The sequence below is a fragment of the Pollicipes pollicipes genome, unplaced genomic scaffold (assembly GCF_011947565.3).
Source record: "Pollicipes pollicipes isolate AB1234 unplaced genomic scaffold, Ppol_2.1 Scaffold_4002;HRSCAF=4701_pilon_pilon_pilon, whole genome shotgun sequence".
In the NCBI taxonomy this organism is placed as follows: Eukaryota; Metazoa; Arthropoda; class Thecostraca; order Pollicipedomorpha; family Pollicipedidae; genus Pollicipes; species Pollicipes pollicipes.
In genome coordinates this window covers 38,281,125-38,301,263 of record NW_023596420.1, presented here as the reverse complement: position 1 = coordinate 38,301,263, position 20,139 = coordinate 38,281,125, and the positions used below count along the sequence as shown (strand labels likewise).

The 20,139-nt window shown below is 55.4% G+C and overlaps 2 protein-coding genes across 2 annotated transcripts in view; one reads left to right on the top strand and one right to left on the bottom strand.

Moving 5' to 3' along the window:
• LOC119094462 (uncharacterized) overlaps positions 1-34 on the top strand; it is a 4,423-nt gene extending 4,389 nt beyond the window's left edge. The window contains exon 4 of the mRNA XM_037217518.1: positions 20-34. Coding sequence (XP_037073413.1) covers positions 20-34 — 15 coding nt within the window. The remainder of the gene's footprint in view (positions 1-19) is intronic.
• A 2,665-nt stretch (positions 35-2,699) lies between these two features.
• Positions 2,700-18,827, bottom strand: LOC119094461 (E3 ubiquitin-protein ligase synoviolin-like). The gene is given in 16 exon segments (XM_037217517.1): positions 2,700-2,759; positions 4,394-4,486; positions 4,792-4,845; positions 4,847-4,903; positions 4,905-4,933; positions 5,600-5,668; positions 6,059-6,137; positions 7,394-7,512; positions 10,122-10,264; positions 10,564-10,663; positions 10,892-11,122; positions 11,702-11,750; positions 13,052-13,204; positions 13,546-13,638; positions 14,038-14,185; positions 18,415-18,827. Coding segments are annotated over 15 exon segments (1,458 nt in total). The 5' UTR covers positions 14,167-14,185; positions 18,415-18,827.
• Positions 18,828-20,139: the final 1,312 nt, after the last annotated feature.

Here is a 20,139-nt window from a genome sequence, read left to right as displayed (position 1 = left end):
GTTATTCTGGGATCAGCAGGTGGCTGATGGGTAGGACAGCGCAATGAGTATGTCCTAAACAGACAGTGAAAAACCACTCCCAGCCACAACACTTGTCTCTGCATTCAAATTCAAGAGAACACATCAAAGTGATCTAGGAGTTCCACTGCCATTTGGCAGCTGGTGGCAAAATGGCTTCTATAGATGTTTTATCCATGCAATGGAAATGGGCACATTGAGCATATTATTACATTCTGCAATGTTATAGGATGTGTATCATGCTACCCCTGTACCTCTGTAGCGAACCTTGCCCAGAGGCAAGAGCAGTATCATGCCAGTTCCCAGATCACTGAGTTGCTTTTAGTGGGCAGAGGTTCCCTTAAGACCAAGGGTGTATTAAAGGGGAGGGGTCACTGGAGGCACAACCCCCTATCACATGTCACTTGCATTCTAGATGTGGATGACTGTTAGCAACAAAACATCATGGTATGCACACACAAAGGGTGGAACTAAAATGTGAGTGTATGCCATGTAAGAAATACCAGGCCCCATTGGTAATGTGCTCATCCACCTGCATTTGACTCAACTCATTTGATTACATCTATCAATATTTGAGTGCACCCAAACTCCACCTTATACAATGAGAAGCATCACCAAGATGGGAAGATGCTTATTGATTCTGGCTGGTCAAAGCCTGAGTACCTAGATACCTGAGTACAAACCAAATGACAAGAACACAATACTCACACAAAAACATCAACAACCCAATGGAACATAAGTATAAGGCCAGAAGGCTTTCCTGGTGGGCAGGCAACTACCCAGTAATGTACCTGAGACAGAAACTCGGTAGTCTTCGAAATCACAGCCAGGTACACAACTCCAGTGCGCTAAAGAAGTCAAACTGAAGTTTATTCTTCCTATTGGTGGTAAATGAACAGTAAGCTCACCAGCCACATAGTACGTGGCATAAAATTAAAACACTAAAGCAAACAACCCACCCACAGCCGCAGCACAAATCTTCAGCGACACCCTCGCTACGTGCCCATTTACCACATACAAACTTGGTTGGCAGTTTTAAAATTTGTGCGGAGTTAGACGCTGCCACATCTAAAGGAGCATTTTCATAACCCAAATTACTTGGTATACAAATCCATAGTTGTGTAAAGTTAGTTGGCTGGACAGTATTTTTGTTTCAATGTATCTTGATTTTTAACTGAATTTTTGCTTTGAAACAGTTCATGCAAAATATATTAATAATTTCAAGCTTGTGAAAACCAATGAAAGATGGCTATGCTAAATTTGGTAGCTTTGTGGGAAGCTCGGCCCCGGCTTGACGAATTCAATTTCATGCGCACTTACCGCGCGATTTGTGATCTCCGCCTGGCTTTTGCCGTCCAGTGCGAAGATTCGGAGCAGGGTTTTGATATTGCCTCAGCTGTGGGGGTGTGAGACTGGATCCCGTTAAGTGTTTGTGAGGTGGAAGAACTCGAATTCTTAAAATGCCTTCCAATTCCATTCAGTATTCAGAAAAGTATACGGATGACAGATATGAGTACAGGTAGGTAGCTATATATCCAGCGGATTTTGCTTCCCTTATCTACATGCGTACCCACGGCATTATTGCTCATGCTCCCTGTCACTCGTGCCACACTTCTTGGCTACTTGCATGCAATGTCATGAAGCCAATGTCAATGTTTCATACAATTACCTTGGCTGGGGACAGTAGAAAGGTCACATTTCAAATAATGAAATAGGAGTTCAAGTGTTAAATCTTGTGACTTGTGTGCTTGTAAAGCTATCAGTGACCATGTGTAGCATTATGGCTACTCCTGCTCTCATGTCTTTCAGGCATGTGATGCTGCCCTCCAGCATTGCAAAAAATGTGCCTATGACACATCTGATGACAGAGACTGAATGGCGTAATTTGGGTGTGCAGCAGTCACCTGGCTGGATCCACTACATGGTCCACCTTCCTGGTAAGTATTGTCTATCTAGTAGTAGTCTAGTAGTCTATCTATTTGAGTACTATCTGAGTTCATGTTTTGTTATTGCCAGGTACCATTAGATGTCAGAGTCTGCATAGTCATCAGTGATATGCACGCGTCCTTAATTTGTTGAGGGTCATCAGTTTGCCAGACACACTTTGTACGCAGCAGACCATATTGCTTCACATTCAAGGCACCATTCAAAAAACATGGTGCATCCTTGTACCATCTTACTGCTGGACTAGCTATGCTAGCCATGCTCCAAGTTCCAGTCAGCCTGTGTGCAGCTTGGTATCCAGGATGCTAGGTGCTCTTAAGATATTTCAGAGCACCTGGTACTCATGTCATAATGGTGGTGATTGCCATTTGGTCATGTCATCAAATGTTTGCTGTACTTAGCAAGATGAGTGGATAGTAATTGTGTTCACTTGTTTGTGTATAGAATGTCAGGCCATATGGTGCATATGGCTATATATGGGCTGGAGGTTTTTGGTGCAATAGAGGAGGTTTCATCTAATTTAGGTGGCTTAAATAACCTGATGTTGTTGTATTTAAACATGATATTGTGTATATATTTACTGTTTGCCCATCTGCAAGCATTGATTTTTTCAGTTAAATTCAAGTGTAATACTGCAGCACATCACAGAGTGCTGCTACTTGCACCATGTGATCACTGCTGGCTGGCTGCCCTGCCACCTGCATCTCTGTCAGGCCCCTGACAGCCAGTCGACCCCATTACAGAAGCCGCACGTGCTGCTGTTCGGCGACCACGCACGGACCTGGCCGGTCCGAAGGCTGCCCAGGGCGCGGCAGGTGGCGTGCCAGTGAGGAGCACCGGCTGGCGTGTTCCGGCGGGACCTCCGAGCACCGTTTCCGGGCGGCACAGGCGTGTGACGTCAACCGCAGCACGCGGCGGCATCGACAGCTGGTGGTGACGTCACATGGCACGTGTGTCCGCCCCTGGTCTCGGCGGATCCGCGCTGCTGGTGGCCGCCGGTCCGCAGTACAACTCATCCTCACCTTGAATGGAAGCCTGCGCCATGTGCATCACAGATAGCGCTTTACCTCTTCTACCGTACTTTAAGACCGCTTCGCCTCATGCTCTACAAGCGATTTGTCACCGCGGCCGGTGGCGGCGGGAGCGCCTGGCTCCGCAGCCTGTCATTGGCATCGTTGCAGACTGGCGAAGTCGACAGTTTTTCTCGCCTGCTGGATCCCTTGCTTTGACACTGCGTCTGGCGCCCGGGACCATCACAATGTGCACCGTAGCATGCACCGTAATAATGGTTTGGTCAGCGCGCGTGGCGCACCGGTCCAAAAATCATACAAGACTGCTTTGATTTTTGCATCTGATTAAGCCTCAGAGATTTCGCCATGCAGTATGGTGCTAAAAAACAAATTGTTTATTCTGGTCGTTTTCTGTCGGTAACTTTGTTGCGATGCCGCCGCTTTCTTGGTCATTTGTTCGATCGCAGTTAACTTTGTATTTCTGGCGTTCAGAACAAACATTTCTTATCAAGCGATCATTGTTGCGTTATGTTCTGCCGCAGCAGTGCAAGGAGCTGCCAGACACGCCGTCTGTCTGTCTGGTTAGTCATCATCATGATATACATTTTAACATCTGACCATGTGTGCATGTCTTGATGAACCAAAGGTGCAGCGTCCCAGACGCGCGCAACGGTGCTATGACGTTTGCAGTAGCAGACCGCACGTTGCCGTGTAGTCACTTGTGTTCTAACAGCAGTGCGCGTCACTTCCCGGCACGTGCCCCACGACAGCGCCGCGTCGCGAGCCGTTCGTTTGGCCGTCACACCCAGGTCATTAGCACGTTCGGTGTATTGGTCAGAGATGGCCACGGTCGCCTCCGTCTGGCTTCCCAGGGACCGGCGGCACACAAACTACCCGGAGAACACGCACCCACCCGGCCGGGGCCCGCGCCGCGGGCTAGCAATAAATAAAACTGTGCACACCGGCAACAAACCGACAACCCGCCCCGGCGCCGCGCCGCCGCCCGCGCCAAGGCGGACACGACGGCCTCGCCGGGGCTCGCGACCCGGCAATACTTGTTAGAGAACCAACACAACACGCCGGCCGTCAGGTGACGGTCCGACTGCGTCGCACGCGCCGCGCCACCCAGCCTGACTCTCGTGCGCTCCGGCGCTCCCCGCCGCACAGCCCGCCTCTGGTCGCCCGCCGGTGCGCGTCACAGCGGCGTCCCTCCTTCTGCTCGCGCGGAAGTGCTGCACGCGCCGCCGGCGCAGCTCCGCCTGGCGCGCCTGCTCCGGTGTCTCGGCGGCCGCGGCGGCCGGGGCCTCAGTAGTGGCTGGCGCCGCCGCCTCGGCCGCGGCGGTCGGTCCCGGCGCCGGCGGCGCGGCGGCGGCTGACGCTCCGCCCGTGGCGGCCAGCCTCGGTTGCAGTGCTAGCCGGACTGGTGGCGGCCGCGGCGGCTCCTCCAGTCGTGGCGGCTCCGGTAGCAGCAGCAGCAGCGGCCGGCGGCGGCAGAGGCAGTCGCTGGCCCAGAGCTGCCGACAACGGGGCCACGTCACTCTTCCGGCGACCACCGAGCGGACAGCAAAGGGATTCGTCCCGCCCCACGTCGCCGCAACAGTCGCGGTCTCCGTTCAGCCCCCTCCGTCGGTGCTCGAAGCTCCGACCTGAGCGCTCCCACCGACGAGCCAGCTGCGGCGAGGGGCGTCCCGGTCACCAGCGCCCAGACACCACAGACACAGCCGCAGACCCAGGCTGACGGCATCTCCCTGGCGCCGCGGCGCCGCTGCCCACCTGACGGCGGCGGCCGCGCTGGTACTGGTCCATCATGAGCACTGGCCGCGTCCAGCAGCGTGCGGATGTCTCGCAGGCAGCGGATGCGCGCCTCGACGGCCGGCGCGCTCCTGCAGCTCGAGCTGGCGCAGCTCTGCCTCCGTCAGGCCGGAGAGGTCGGGTCGGCGGCGGCGGCATCGGCGGCATCACTGCCGGTCACGGGGCGTCAGCATGGGATACGCGCTGCGAGGCACGGTCACCGGAGGCGGTGGCAGGCCGGAGGGGGAACCGCGGCCGCGCCACAGACGGCCGTGATGTCGGTCCGTGACCGTGACTGTGGGTGGGTACAGCACCATCCATACGCACACGTACAGCCTCCCCGGCCCGCCCGTCCGCTCGCACGTTGTTGAAAGACGATGTGAAAGGTGTTGGTAACGTACGGGCGTCAACGGCGCTGGTCGCTACAAAGCAATGCCGGTGGGTGTATGTCGTTATGATGGCAATTGCCGATCAGAAGAGTCGTGCGTGAGCTATGGTCGAGCCATTTGACGACTGACGGCTCATAACACAGATCACTCTGCTCCCCCCCCCCCCCTTCCCCGACCAGCTGTATCAGACGTCGCCTACGCGGAATCCCCCTTATTTCCAATTCGATGCAATAATCGCACGCACTGGGCCGTGCTGTGGCACCAGCCAGTCACACCATGGACCCGCGGCTCCCGACGGCCCTAATTATACCATAACGTGCACCTGTCTGGCGATCACAGACGGGCCACCGACACGAACGCTCCGGCTACCAGTGCGACACACACAAACACTGACACGACACCCGGGGAGGCAGCAAACTGTGCTCCGTCGGGCCGCGCACCACTCACTCATAAACTGGTTGAACGGGAATGTGGGAAGATGCGGAGGCAGCGGAGCGGTCGGTGCGCCGGCGGCACCTGGCGGCAGAGGAGCACCGACCGTCCACGCCTGCGAGCCGGGGAACGGCGGCCATCACCACACAAACCACACTCGCCACCGCCCCAGCCGGGCAAGCGGGAAGTGCTCGAAAACGGTCAGCGGACGTGGCAGCGTTTGGTCCAAAGAACACGAACACCGAGACGCGGCAGCAGGCGGACGTGCAATAACGATCACCCAGCGCCGGCCACGCGATCGCCCCCCGCCTGCTCCGGCCGTCATGGATCCCACGCCGCCTGTCGACACATCCGGCCGCCTGTGGCTGCGCACCCTGGCCGGTATCGTACCGCCCACCGGACGACCTTGACCTCACGCCGGCGAATCAGCAGTCCGACGCGGCACGACTCACGACGGAGATCACAACAGCGCACCTCGCCTGCCGGTGCCGGCTCCCGGAAGAGGAGCGGACTCCCAACGCAGCAGCACGCGGCACACGCTCCACGCCGACGGGCGGCCGGCAGCGGCCCGCCAGACGCCGCCCCGCCCACCACCTGTGACCGGATCTAATCGCGCGCCGTCGACAGGCGCCCGGCCGCTGCCGGCCGCCGCGACGGCCTACGGTCGGCTCACGGAGACGCACTGACGCCCCGCGGCCACGAGCCGGACGGCGCCACACTGTGACGGTCGCGGCCCAGCGTCGCAGGCCCCGGCACGTGCCTGCGGCCGCCCCCCGACCCCAGTGGGCGTCAGGGCGGGTCGCGTCGTTAATCCAATATCTGTCAGCACCGCCCAGCCAATATGGGTGGTGTAGGGTGGTCGGTGACGCGGCGCATGACGGGGAGCGGGGGGGGGGGGGGGGATACAGCGGCGCTGTCAAGGACGAGAGCTCGCCAAGAAATGTCGTCGACGAAATACGACACGCGGAACTTTCCATCACCGGGTCGGAACGAGGCGAAGCTGTTGACTATTGATCACAGCTTTAGACGGGTCGGCCGTGTGGAGACGGCGCGGACTGCTCGTGATTCTGACAGTGCGGCGGGAAGCGCTGACGACGGGCGCGACCGAATCCACGGCTCCGAGCACCATATGATGCTGATGAGGATGACGGCCATGCTGAGGAGCAGGAGGAGGAGGAGGAGACTATGACCGTAGGGCTCGAGGTCCGCCATCTCCGGCGCCGGACGCCACTGACCTGGCTGCGGACCGGGGCCGGGGCCGGCGGCGGGGGCCGCTCCAGGCGGCGGCGGCGCCGGCGGCGGGAACGGCCACACGAACGGCGGCAGCGGTCCGGCGGCGGCGCCCCCCTGTCGAGTCGACACAGTCAGCTGTCAGACGCGTCGTCCCACCCATGTTGTGCGCCGTGCGCCGACGGCCCGCAATATCGGGTACAACGCACCATGGACCAACCACGCTCGGACCGCTCTCTCGCAACACGATCTGCCGCTGGCGGCGTCATCACCCGACGGCCAGCAGCGGTCACACTGAATCAACCGCCGCCCCCCCCCCCCCCCCAACACACACTGTGTGAACAATGCGGTGAAGTTAGCCAGGGCAGGAGCTCATACCGCGGCTCTTGCACCCTCCGCCGCAGCACCGCGAACATCAGCCTCCCACATCGCCGGGTCAAATCCGACACCAGCCGCGTGCCATGCGCGTCACCGCCGGCCCGAGCGGCGCCACTCCGCGCCTCGCTCTTACCGTTGGGCGGCTGGCCCGGCTGACCCGGCTGCGGCTGCGGTGGCGGCGGCGGCGCGGCCGCGGCCGGCGCCGGGCGCGCGCAGGATGTCCATCCGACACGTGGGGCACGTCTGCTGCCGCTGGAACCACGAGCGCAGGCAGAGCGCGTGGAACACGTGGTTGCAGGGCAGCTTCTTGGCACCGGCCGCTGCGGGCGGGGAGGCCGTGTGAGCGGCGCGCGGGCGGCGAGCGCGTCACGTCACGCGCCGGCCCGTCACGCCGTGACAGGCGGCGGCGGCGGCGGCGCTAGCACCTGAGGTCGCTCGCACCGGCGGCGGCGATCAGCTGATCCCGGCCGGCCGGCCGGACGGTCGGCGTCGGGGGCGCGGACGTGCGCCGCCGTCCCCAGCCGGGCGTGCTCGGCCCCTGCGCCGCCCGCCGCCGACTGATAGCCGCCAGCCGGCGGGGCGGGACCGACGCAGCCGGCGCCCCGTCACGGTGTAAAGTACACCGCGCGCCGGCGCACGCGGGCACCGTGACTGAGCTCGCAAGGACGGCTGAGGGCCTTTTAGGCTCATAACAATGACAGATAGAGAAACACGTCTGCGGCCCCCTCGACCCGAGGCCAGCGGCAGCCGTCGGTGACGTCATCACACAACGGCTCCCAGCGAGCACGACGGGGCACCCAACACGGTACGTGACGTGACATCACGGTGAGGACGTCATTGCGTGGGGGCGCTCGGCTCCCCTGACATGGACGCAGGGCGGGACAAAGCCAATGCAATTCAGCCAGTTGGAAAGCGCGCCTCGGTGACGCTACTGGTGATCTGGCACACACCGGTGCACACGGGTGCAAATGCACCAACCGCATGCACCGCGCACTCCACGGCCGCCGGCCAGTAGACAGGCAGTGACCACTATCGGCCCTGTATCGGCGATTAGCGGTGCCGCTGCGTTGTATGGGTCAAACGTACATACAAAAGACCTGGCATCAGCTTGAGCCCTCAATTATCTACATCGGAGCAATATTTCGTGTTATTCGGCGCCATCTTCCCCTGTGTCGTGCGGCGATGCACCAGCCGCGTAATTGGTAACAACGTCACGGCTGTCACGCGATCGTCTCCGTCAAGCTGCCGTCGTCACGCCTTTTCAGGTCGGAGCGCACCCGCTGATATGGCCCTAGCAGCTGAATACTGGCTCGACACGGTAAACCGCCGCGATAGCGGTGAAAAACGGGCCGCGATAAACCAGTACTTGGCATTTCGCTGGACGGTCGAGCAGTGGTGCGATATCATCAGACGCATATGAGCGAGAGGAGCCAGCCGCCTTTGCGGGCCGATAGAAACATGTGCTGCAAAGCACTGGCGATATTGATCGAGGACTTTGGGGTGCGCCAGACGCCATGGCCCATATGCGTCCCACCCAATGAGCATATCGGGCAGACCCACCTGGGGTCACTGAAGTAGTTCTCACGAGTGCTTACAAGTGGTAATGCTTGCAACTTGGCTAACTTTGGGCCTGTCAGGGCCAGTCCATTTTACGAACATAGACAAATTTGCAATACATAACGTTTTGAGTTATTAGACCCCAACCATTGCGAAAGGCGCCTCTTTATGGCGCGTACTGGCCCGGTAAGCTGGGCCAAACGTCTGTGCATCAGTCTAATCTCTCTCAAACAGGCCCCAGCGCGTGACATTCGGACCGCTGCTTCAAACGCACGACAGCGCCCGGTCCCTGGTCCATCGCCAGCCTCGCTACGGACCGGGCAGTGAAACGCGCGTAGTGGTCCGTCGACGGGTCTTCACCAACAGTATCAGGGTGCTGCCACGTCCTCATTTGTTCTGACGTCCGAGATGTTTCACAGGCCCTTCCCACCAGACGGGTGGAGCCGCGGTTTGTCCCAGATCGCATGCGTCCCTCCACGCACCCAGTCCACACTTTCACTCTCATTCTCCTCCGCCAGAAGCTGTCGGTCCCGTGTCGATAGCACTTCGATCTGCCGAGATATGGACGTAGCTTGGGCCTGTGTTCCTTGGCATTCATAAAACGCGCACTTGTTTCGTTTCCCATGTTGATGACGTGGGGCGATGAAAATGCAGTGGCAATGCAAAGGTGTGGGCAGAATCTGCCTGATCAAAGACATGGCATGTGAGCACCTTAATGTGATGTGACATAACCCCAACAATACCCCTCGAAGCATTGCAGCACTAGCTGCTAAGCTTCACAGCGGTAAGATCAGTGGTCTCGCAGACACAAGCCCTTAAAAACATTGGCGCGACGGGCCAGGACGCCCAAGCCAAAACTTCCCGATTCCCGGCAACGAGACCTTGGGGCTGCAGCGCTCCCAAGATGCCTTTTTAACAACGGAGGAGCGCGGGCTACTAATTATTCCGCGCCTTCAATCCCAAAAGGCCCAAAAGCCAGCACACTAACACGTAAGGAAACCATGTGAGGTACAAATTCATAATCACATACATGTCATCATATTCTCAGGCGACCGTATGGGAGCCAGAAGTCTCGGTGTGAGTGCGCCACAGACAACGTGTCAGTAGCATTGTCTGTGACGTGCATACTGCTGACGTCACAACCCCTCCCCCGCGGCCAAGTCCCTGCGGCGGATTACGCCCACCTGATCCCACTACCAGCGACGTCATAGGCAGCAGATCCACCCACGGTCAACTTCTCGTGGCAGATGACGCACACGCGGCCTCGGTCCCAGTAATGTCACAGACAGCAGACCCACCTGGGGTCATCTCCTCGCGGTCGATGATGCACACACGGCCTCGGTCCCAGTAATGTCACAAGCAGCAGACCCACCTGCGGTCATCTCCTCGCGGCAGATGATGCACACGCTGTCCGTGTTGCTCAGCTCCTCTTCGGTGACGTTCGGGTACAGCGTGTTCATATTGTGAATGGCGCGTCTTGACAATATGACGTCACTGAGCGCCTTCTTGAATGACCTTGGGGCGTCGGACACAGCGTCAGCACGCGGACGACCTGGCCAGGCGTTCGACGTGATGATTAGTCTCACGTCAAAAATATTAATGAGCCGGGGACCTGTCATTTGTCGGCTTCATAATTCGTGGTGCTAATCACGCGTGTGACTACCGGGGTCGGATTTACCTCCATGAGGCTCAGAAAACATGTCACAGAGTGAGAACAGACAAAAGAGGCTCAGTCATGTCCCGGTACACTCTGGGTCAGTTTATCTGACCTCCACAGATCCTCACCGAAATTCTTCCCCGGCAGCCTGCCTCACCTGAGCGCCAGGTACATGGGCCGGATGGCGAACAGCGGCAGCGTGTGGATCTTCACCATGATCAGCGTGAACACCATGTACAGCACCACCTTCACGAACCCTGTCCGGAAGTGACACGCTGAATCAGCACAGCGGAGCGACGGCAGGTGTCGGAAAGCACCGTCTTAAAACCTGTATTAACCGTTACAAACGAAATACCGTCAGCATAACAGTTGCCTGAACAGAAAAAGCTGATTCACCACTCTGACTCTTGCAGCCTCCCAGTCGCCTGACCCCTTGACCTGACCTGACCTGACCCGACCTGACCCGACCGTTCCGTGCCACCCACCGATGAGCAGTTCCGTATGCAGCAGGTGGACGGCCTTGTTCTCCCAGGGCGCCTCGCGCTGCAGATCGACGGCGTGCAGCAGGTACTTGACCAGCACGTACGCCACCACCGTCAGCAGGATGGCGTACTCGAAGCCGAACACCAGCTGCACCGAGGCGCCGCGCTTCACCGTCGAGTGGTACGCGAACGCGATGAAGCCGATGTCCAGCAGCGACAGCAGCAGCAGCAGCGCTGGCGGCGGCCGAGTGGGCCGGGGTCAGGGCGCCGACGGGGTGGGGCAGGGCGCCGACGGGGCGGGGCAGGGCGCCGGCGGGACGGGTCAAGGCGCCGAGCGGGACGGGTCAGGGCGCCGACGGGGCGGGTCAGGGCACCGACGGGGCGGGCCAGGGCGCCGGCGGGACGAGGTCAGGGCGCCAGGGGGCGGGGCAGGGCGCAAGGGGGCGGGGCAGGGCGCCGGCGGGACGTGGTCGGGGTGCCGGCGGGACGTGGTCTGGGTGGGGAATGCCAGCGACAGATGCGCCCCTTGTCAGAAATGCAAAGGCGCTGTGGTATTGGAGACGCATGCCCATCACGCGAAATGAGACTCGTGAAAATCGCTTCCAGATTAATGAGGGAGCACAGCTTATTGATACGCATGGTGTGAGTTCGTGGAGCCTTCGCGTTTACGACCAGCTTTATAATGAGTTGCATCGAAAGTTCTGTGTAAAAGAAGCCCCAAGACGGAAAACAGTTGGATATGGCAAAAAGCACATGATAAAGGTAACATGTTTCGACGCCCATTCCCAAGCAACAAGTCATCCTCACACTTACAAACGATCCTGATATGGAATAGCCAGGTAATCACAGGACTTCTCTCCATCTGTGGAAGAAGACAGTGTGGATTTGGTTGCCTGCCTAAGCCACAGCCGACCATTTCGGCCATTTCACGAAAGACATTGTCAGAGCGATACAAGTTCAGGTTGGGCGAGCATCACACGTAGAACTGCGCATCGCATTCCACAACACGTCAAGTCAAACACACATGTGCCATGAAAGTGTCCCTTGATCAATGTTAATGTTTACTTTACGACGCACAGAACTGCTTCGGCCGCTGGCGCCCGGTGCGCCCGGTCGATGACAGCGGCTTCGGCGGCACGGCGGTCCGGCAGCGCCGCTAGCACCGGGGACTCGGCGCACGAGCGCGGGCGACCGCTCCAGCCGCCCCAGCTGCCCCTCCCCCTCCAGCACTCAAACGGTGGCCGCTGCCTGCACCGACTCTGCTCTGGGGCCGGGCGCTGCTGGAGCGCCTTTGCAACAACACGTTGAACTTCACTGAACGATGGTGCGTCCCTCGAGAAAACGTACAAACAAGCGTGCCACGCAGAGTTTAGCGAGAACGCTCCGTCCCATAGCGTTGCGAAATGCGTTGCGAAAAGGACAAAATACAGCGTTAGGGGCATCGTAGTCGCAGCCTTAGGCGTCATGTGATGCGGGTGGTCTTCCACCCCGTACCGCTTCGTCCGCACCATCTACACCGCCAGCAATGAGAAGCGTTCCTCAGACCACGCAGCTGAGTACCATGGGCCGCTGACATCAGAAACTACCCGCCTTCTCAGCATGCTGCTACAGGTTACACGGTTTCTGCAGCGTCAGCACATAAATCCCGCGAGACGCTACCTGAAACCATTTGGAAATCCCGCGACGGCAACTTGCCAGCATGGCTGCCCAACACGCCAGCAAAATGCCACGAATCCACCTCCGGCCGGCCGTGTCGGTCGGCTCCTTGGTAGAGCGTCAGACCCGGGACCGGCACCCGCGGCGGACGCGCCGACCCGCGTCCAAGGCACAGCGCTGACGTCATCAGACCGGCCGCCCGGCGGCTGGTGAGCGGGGTCAGCCGGGCAGCGGTCGCGGCGCCCCCACGCGCCCCGGCACGTCACAGCCGCCGGCGCTGGTCGGCTCAGCGGCCGGGGCCGGATCCGGTGGGATCGCGGATGTTTTAGTGGCGGTGCTGGGTCACGGTCTTGGGCGCAAGTCACGGTCTTGGGAGCAAGTCACGGTCTTGGGAGCAAGTCACGGTCGACAGGGACGCTGATCATGAAACTGACCCTGCATTATGCTTTGTCGACTTTGCATGTGAAAAACAGGCAAATCGCGACTTCCGTCGCTAGCGTCACTTACGTAGTCCACCCGGTCCTCGGCCAGCCAGTGGAACGACTTGAGGAAGAGCAGCAGGGTGAAGAGCGCCACGAACTTGGGGCTGAGGTCGTCCCTGAACATGGTGAAGGCCAGGCAGGTCTCGGTGACGGCGTACCAGGACCGCTCCATCAAGTGCTGTCGGACGAACACGGCGCTGATCGGTCCAGCCGCAGCCGCGGCCGGCCGCTCCAGTCATGCCACTGGCATCGCTCGGGGGCAAGGCACTTAGCAGGGGCATCGGCTCTAGGCACCAGCAATGTCAGCACCGCCTGTTTGGTTACCAGTCCCTGAGCAGTAGCATCAAAAAGAGGGGGAGAAACTAGATGATAGCGTCCGGTCAAAAACAGTACGTCCAAAAAGTTCGCCTAAGAAGGCCTCCATTTTGACACATGTTCGGTTATTGTGCTACAGACCATAGCCCTCGGAATAGCCAGTGTCGTTCAGCACATAATGCAAAATGCGCCGGCTGTACAAACCTCGAATTCGGCGGCCCGGAGCTGACCGAAGAATATCTTCCTGACCAGCTTGCCGAACAGTATAACCAGTACAAAAGCTTGGACATAGATAACCTGTAAACACGAAGACTGAGGTCCCGAAGTGCAGCACACTTGGACAAGACGTCGCAGCTATAACCTCACATCCGCTCCAGGGCAGAGCACACGACAACGCCCGCGCCAGCACCGTTCCCAGCCATGTTTCGAGAGAACCCGCCCGGTTTGCTGGCTGCAATGTTGCTGGACTGGACGAACAAAATGTCCCGAACTCTTGTGAATGTGCATACGATTCCGAAAACACAGAAAATAGATAGCATTACTGCTAATAAGCCACGCCACGACGACAACAATGTAGTGGTATATCTGAATTGCCCACAGCTATGTTACATAAGGTGCACCAGCTCATTTTGCCACAGGAGCCACGGTGTCAACTTCACAGACCCACGGAGAAAACCGTGCAAGAGGCGTACTCACCGCAAGACTGGCGTTTGATTTGGTGAGATAGACAACAGACGGGTAGAACTGCTTCTTCTGGTAGAAGGCGTTCCCAATGACGGCTGACGTCAGCACCACGCTGAGCGAAGCCATCAGAGACGCGTTCATCGTGGATGGGAAGAGCTGGCTGCAACAGGCATGGACCTGTCATCCGGGTCAGCCACGGCACAACCCGGCGCAGGGGCTACAGGCGGACCGAGCACCGTAGTCAAAAGCGTTATCAATAACGCACGGCAGTTCATGATCACAGATACCTCATGGAGCTACCACACCATATCAACGCATGACAAGTATGACACAGTGCATTTGTCCCGTGATCGCCCACGTTGTCAATTCCAGCCTGACAGCCCATGTAGCTCCCGACTCGTGGAAGCTGACAATAGTACACCCTATGCAAAAGACGCCAAAATCCACTGATGTTTCTAATTACAGGCATATCTCAATTTTACCGACTATCGCTAAGGTTACCGAACGTGTGGTTTACGAGCAGCTGTTTGCATATTTTACCTCTCATCACTTGTTCTCGTCTAGTCAACATGGTTTTAGATCATCACTCCAATGACACGGCGCTTCTCACGGTAAACCGACAAAGTTTTTGAGGCCCATGGATCGAAGGGAAATCACCTTGTTATGCCTCCTGGACCTATCCGAGTACTTTGATGCTATCCCACATCATGGACTCCTTAGAAGGCTCCAGCTGTACAATGTTGATGTAAGTCGGTTAGCGAGTTACCTCCAAAACCACTTTCAGCAGGTTCTCGTCCAGAACCCAGGTAGGCGCTTACCCTCTGTCCGCGGCATTGCACAACCCGATCGGAACCTGCCATGGCTGCGCGCTCGGCCCGCTGCTGTGCAGCATTCATGCTAATGATGTGCCGCTGTATGCTCATAACGCGTGTATTGTGCAGTACGCGGACGACGCGCAGGTTTTAGTGAGTGGGAGGCCCGGTGAACATTGGTACGCTGATCAACATCCACGGAGCAACATCTTTCACACCTGTCCAAATGGTTTAGCAAAAACGGAACGAAAATTAACGCACAAAAACACAGCTCGTAGTCCTCAGCACGCGTCAAAATTTTCGGAACCTGCCACCGACTAGCATCAAATTTATGGGCGCCACTGTAGCCAGCTCTACTTCCGTTCGAAACCTGGGTGTTGTATTTGACCAGCGCATGACGTTCACTGCGCACACTGATGACTTCGTGCGGTGATGCATTGGCGTTCTTATCAGCCTCAGCCACAGCCGGCACAGTCTGCCTCAGGCCACACTCATTACTCTAGTCCAGGGTCTAGTCATCTCACTCATCCGTTACTGCATCTGTGTGTACGAAATATGTAAGGCTACTCAAACATCACGACTGCGGAAGCTGCTGAACTTTGCAGCACGAGTCATTTCTGGGCGTCGGAAATATGATCATGTGAGCAATGTTTGACAAGATCTCGAGTGGATGTCTGCTGACAACATGTTCTTATATCATATACTGACACTTCTGAAACGCATCCTGGAAAGATCCCAGCCGGAGTCGCTATCTGATCACCTTATCCATAGACGCCATGTTCACCATCGCACAACGAGGCGGGATGATATGTTACATGTGCCGGTGATCAGATCCGAATCGGGAAGGCGGCGTTTTGTTTACTCTACCGTGACCGCCTACAACGCACTACCGTAGAATATTCGCGAGCTGAGCCTTCCACAATTCAAACGCGAGTTGCGTAGTTATATCCTGCAGCGGCGAATCAATAACGGATAGCGACGCCTACTTCAAATGACTAGCGAATGTGAGAGCGTGCGTTCTGCGTATTGGTGCCTGCGTGTGTACGTGTTTACGCGAGCCTCCCTGACCTACAGCGTTTTATTTCCATGACACAGGCTCTGTAATAGCCACATTCTGAGTGGAGTGAGCTCATGACGTGTAATTAATAAATAAATAAATAAGTTATGATAACTGAACATGAATAGAGGAAGAACAGGAGCAATGGCGACAAAACAAGAAGCCTACCGGATTATAAGACAAACAGTGATATGAGTAAATTGAGTTTTATGGAGCCTGTTGGATGGAAGTGTATGACATTATTCAAGTGTTCTTGGTGGCTGTTGGCCTGTATCTCATAAAGTGTCGAAGGTAGCTCTTACAACAGCAAGGGGAAGAGCAGGCCTCTGAACCATTGGCCCTTTTCAGTGCTGTGAAATATTACCATGACACAGCATTGAAAAGGGCTTATCCCTTTCAGACCCACATCCTACTCTATGTGCCATACCAGCCAACAACTAGCATGAAAAACTAAGATTGCCACAAATGAGAAAACCATAAAGATCTATCCCCTGTACCACAAACTTGGGACTTTTGAAGTTTCTTGGGTGTTGAGTCTTTATTGATGGCCAAGGTACCAACAGGAGGCAAATAAGTTGCTTGGCTTTTCCTTGCATCCCCTTTATGGTATCCTGATCATCATCCTGACCTGGCTCCCCCCACTGAGTTTGCATGCTTGAGATGTGCGTTGACCTAGTTTTGAAGAGTGGGGGCAGTGCAGTGCCATCCAACATCACGAAGGCCAGCCTGAAGAGTCCAAGGACTCTGTCGGCACACCTACCAGGGGTGGCATTTTGCTCATGAAATGTGAGTCAGTGCTGGTGAGAACTTCAATGTCCTTCTCATTGCTCACTGAAACAATCTCATCACTGAGATGACCTTATCATGTCCCATCTGGTGGATCAGCCCCTGGCCCAAGCTTCCCACATACAACAGCTTGCACTTCTCTGTGTTCAATGGAAGCTACTGTTTTCAGCCCAGCCTTACAGAACCTTTGATGGCACCTGAAGGAGATCCATCTTTTGGGAGCAGTATGCTTCCCAGTATGTCTTTGTAGTTGGCACCACAAAGCCCTTTGCTTTGTGGTGCCAGCTAGAAGCAGCACCACATTAGGGAAGCCCCTGTGGGCTGCAGCTGAAAGCCCCTATCCACCCAGAGCTTCCTCCCTCCAACTTCTCTCAATTCTGCTGGCATCCTTCCAGTTTCAAAGCATCTTTGGAATGAGCTCTTCAATGGTTTGCTGAGTGTGATTGCTAGATTTTTGGGAGCAGAAGATGTAGTCATCTGATCCAGGTGCCTTGATGGTATTTAAGTTATCTTACCTCTCCACAAATTAAACTCCAAAGTATATTGACACATGTGAATCTCTTACCAGGCACAAAGTCTGCCTGTGGAGTGTCTGAAGTAAAAAATAACAGTACTAGAGTTGGTTAGAGAAATCAATTTTTCATGTTTACGCAGGCCTTGCTCTGCCTGTCATATTCAGCTCCTCTGACCCTAGTTCCCGACTTCACCTTCACTCTAACATCCAATAATTTTTTTATTTGTCCAGGACAACTTTATGCTTGTAGTTACTTCAGAGATGCCTTGTCAAATTCCTCAGCTCACTTCTGGCTCCTTTGACAGATGCCCTGTCATGGAGCTGCCTGCATGTCTGTAACTTCATGCAACTAGTCCTTTTTCTCTAGGTGTGGAGCAAACACCCACTACTCCATGGGTGAATTTCTTTCTTCTTCTGGATGTTCAATGGAAAATGACTATCTTCCAGCATCAGCCCTTTGTTCAGCATGATCTCTTCATGATTCCTGAACCTCTTTATCAGTTATCATGAAGAGAAGATGCAAATACCATTTTAAATGTGAAATTACATCAACAGCTGGCCTTAACTGTACTTAACACTGTACTTAATTCCTGGAGTGTCAACATTCTTGGAGCATTTACTAATTCAGAGCATAGTTCACTGCTCATGAAAATATTGAATAACAGATCAAATAATTACAAAAACCATGAAACATGGCAAAAATGTCATCATACCTCAAAGATAGTCCCTGACCAATAATTTGCCCTGCCTCACCCTGCCTTGCCAGGAACAGAATTTTGGGGGTCACTTAACCTGTTAGACCCCTCCTATCAAGCTCCTGACTACTTCATGTAGAAGTGCCACTGGGTGATTTAATCCAGTGTTTTTTCTGTTTTTTTAATTTAATTCTGCAAACCTATGCCACACAAGACATTGTCTACACAAAATGTCAACACGAGATGTCAAAATATGGACAACTAGCATCTCCTGAACATAAATGAAACATCCCAACCCCACTGATGGGCACACTTTGCTGTCATTGACTACTTAAGGTCAGTATCTGTCCATGCATCCATGCTTACCCGCTCCACGCAGCTAAAATACTAGACTGAACCCACAGTACAAAAAATGATGTACTCTTGACATCCCTCACCTGAAAAATTGTTGATAAAATTATGTTCTTTTTAAAACAACCATGACACATCAGCACAAACATTAAATACAAACACCAGTGAACTCACCTTCAGAAGTAAGCCACCAATGAAATGCTTGGATTATGTGTGCCTTGTTAAAATTACAGGAAAAGTCAGGCTGCTTGCAAAACAAAAACCACAAGCTTGATATGAGCAATGCTCCTTGAATACTGTCGCCATAGAATAAGCTATGAAAAATTCGCAGGGTACAGCTGACAATGAAAGGAATGTCAAGCCATTCCCACTCCTGCTTAGTGCTCCATTGCCGGTACGACTCGCGTAATAATTCCAATCACCAGAAACTCTGAATTCAGCACCGCTCGACTCAGTGAACGTCTTCGCGCCAGCTAACAGCACAAAGTCAATGACTGGGCCAAAGTCCGGCGCCCGTCTGTTCGCAACCAGGAGCGACAGACAGGAAATTTCGGCGGCCTCGCACAGACGCGTATGATGACAGCGTATTTGCACCGTATTAGAAATTTGCGTCAAACACGATGCAAACATGCGTTGGATTTGTCTTGTGATGAGTCTCCTTAGTACTTTCCTGCCATCTAGCCAAGGAGATATAAACTATAGGTTTTGAAACGGTTCAGAGATGTACGGAACACGCTGTTTCGCTACCCGTGGAGAGGGACCGGCAAAAGCACGTCGCTGACAAAAACAAAATGCGAAAAATGCGTTGTCCAGAGTCAAGCGGAAGGACGGCAGCGGATGCCCTGATAATTGAAATCAGATGAGGATGCCAGAACGTCTTTGAATGACTTGCGAGGGGTCAAATCATGTAAGGTATAACGTAATTCATATCGGCCTGCGATCAAGGTGGTCTGTCGCGACAGCTCCCTAGGTTGGAGCGCCCGTCTGTGGAATTTACCCACCCTTGGCGGGGGAGGTTCGAGTCGACATTGGGAACAGATCACCCCCTCCATCAAGTTTTTCCGACATAAGAGGAAAATGGTGTGTGGATGCCCGTCGCTGCCCTAAACGTGTGGGTGAAAAATGCTGCCTCACAGCCTGAGACCAATTTCTGGCCTCGCAGCATGTCAAGTCACTGAGATATAGGGCCATTCCCGAAGACTTACACTTCAATGCCCACCTGCCGTGGTCCTCGCTTTCCCGGGCGAGTTAATGTAAGTTCTTAGTAACTCATAGGTTTTGGGCCAAACTCCACTCTGCAGGCTGCGCCAGGCCTTATATTGGGGCCCGTTGACCGCTGAACGCTCCAGGTCATGCGAGGTCACTTACATGACTTCATGTGACACATAGCTGTGACAGCAGTTTTCATCTAGTAGCGCTATCTCACAGGCACCACACTTTGAAATGAGATGGAATGTTACTGGCTGTCCATCATCATTTACCTGTCAACCTTCTGCCAGTCACCAAGATCACTTGCGCCGGTCATGTTATAGTTTAATCGTCATCCTTCAATGCCAGCTAACATATCTGTCTGCGAAGTGATGCTAAGTCGCCCCCCCCCCCCACCCCTTCGACCAATCAGCGATGAGCTCAGCAAAACTGCGATCGAGCACTTCAGCCCATGTTTTGTACTGAAAGCGGCAGGGACGATCTTGGGCGTCACTTGAAAAAAAAAACATTGTTCACGCTTGGCCCCCGGGGCTATCGCACAGGTCCGCTCCAGACTCTCGGCAGACTGCAGCGCCTCGCGCATGGGCTCATTACTGATTGATACCGCATAATTAGGGCCCGCCAGGACCGGAGGGAGGAGGGGGGGGGGGGCGGGGCGGGGGTGTGACCTCTCGTTTAGTGTGGGACCCG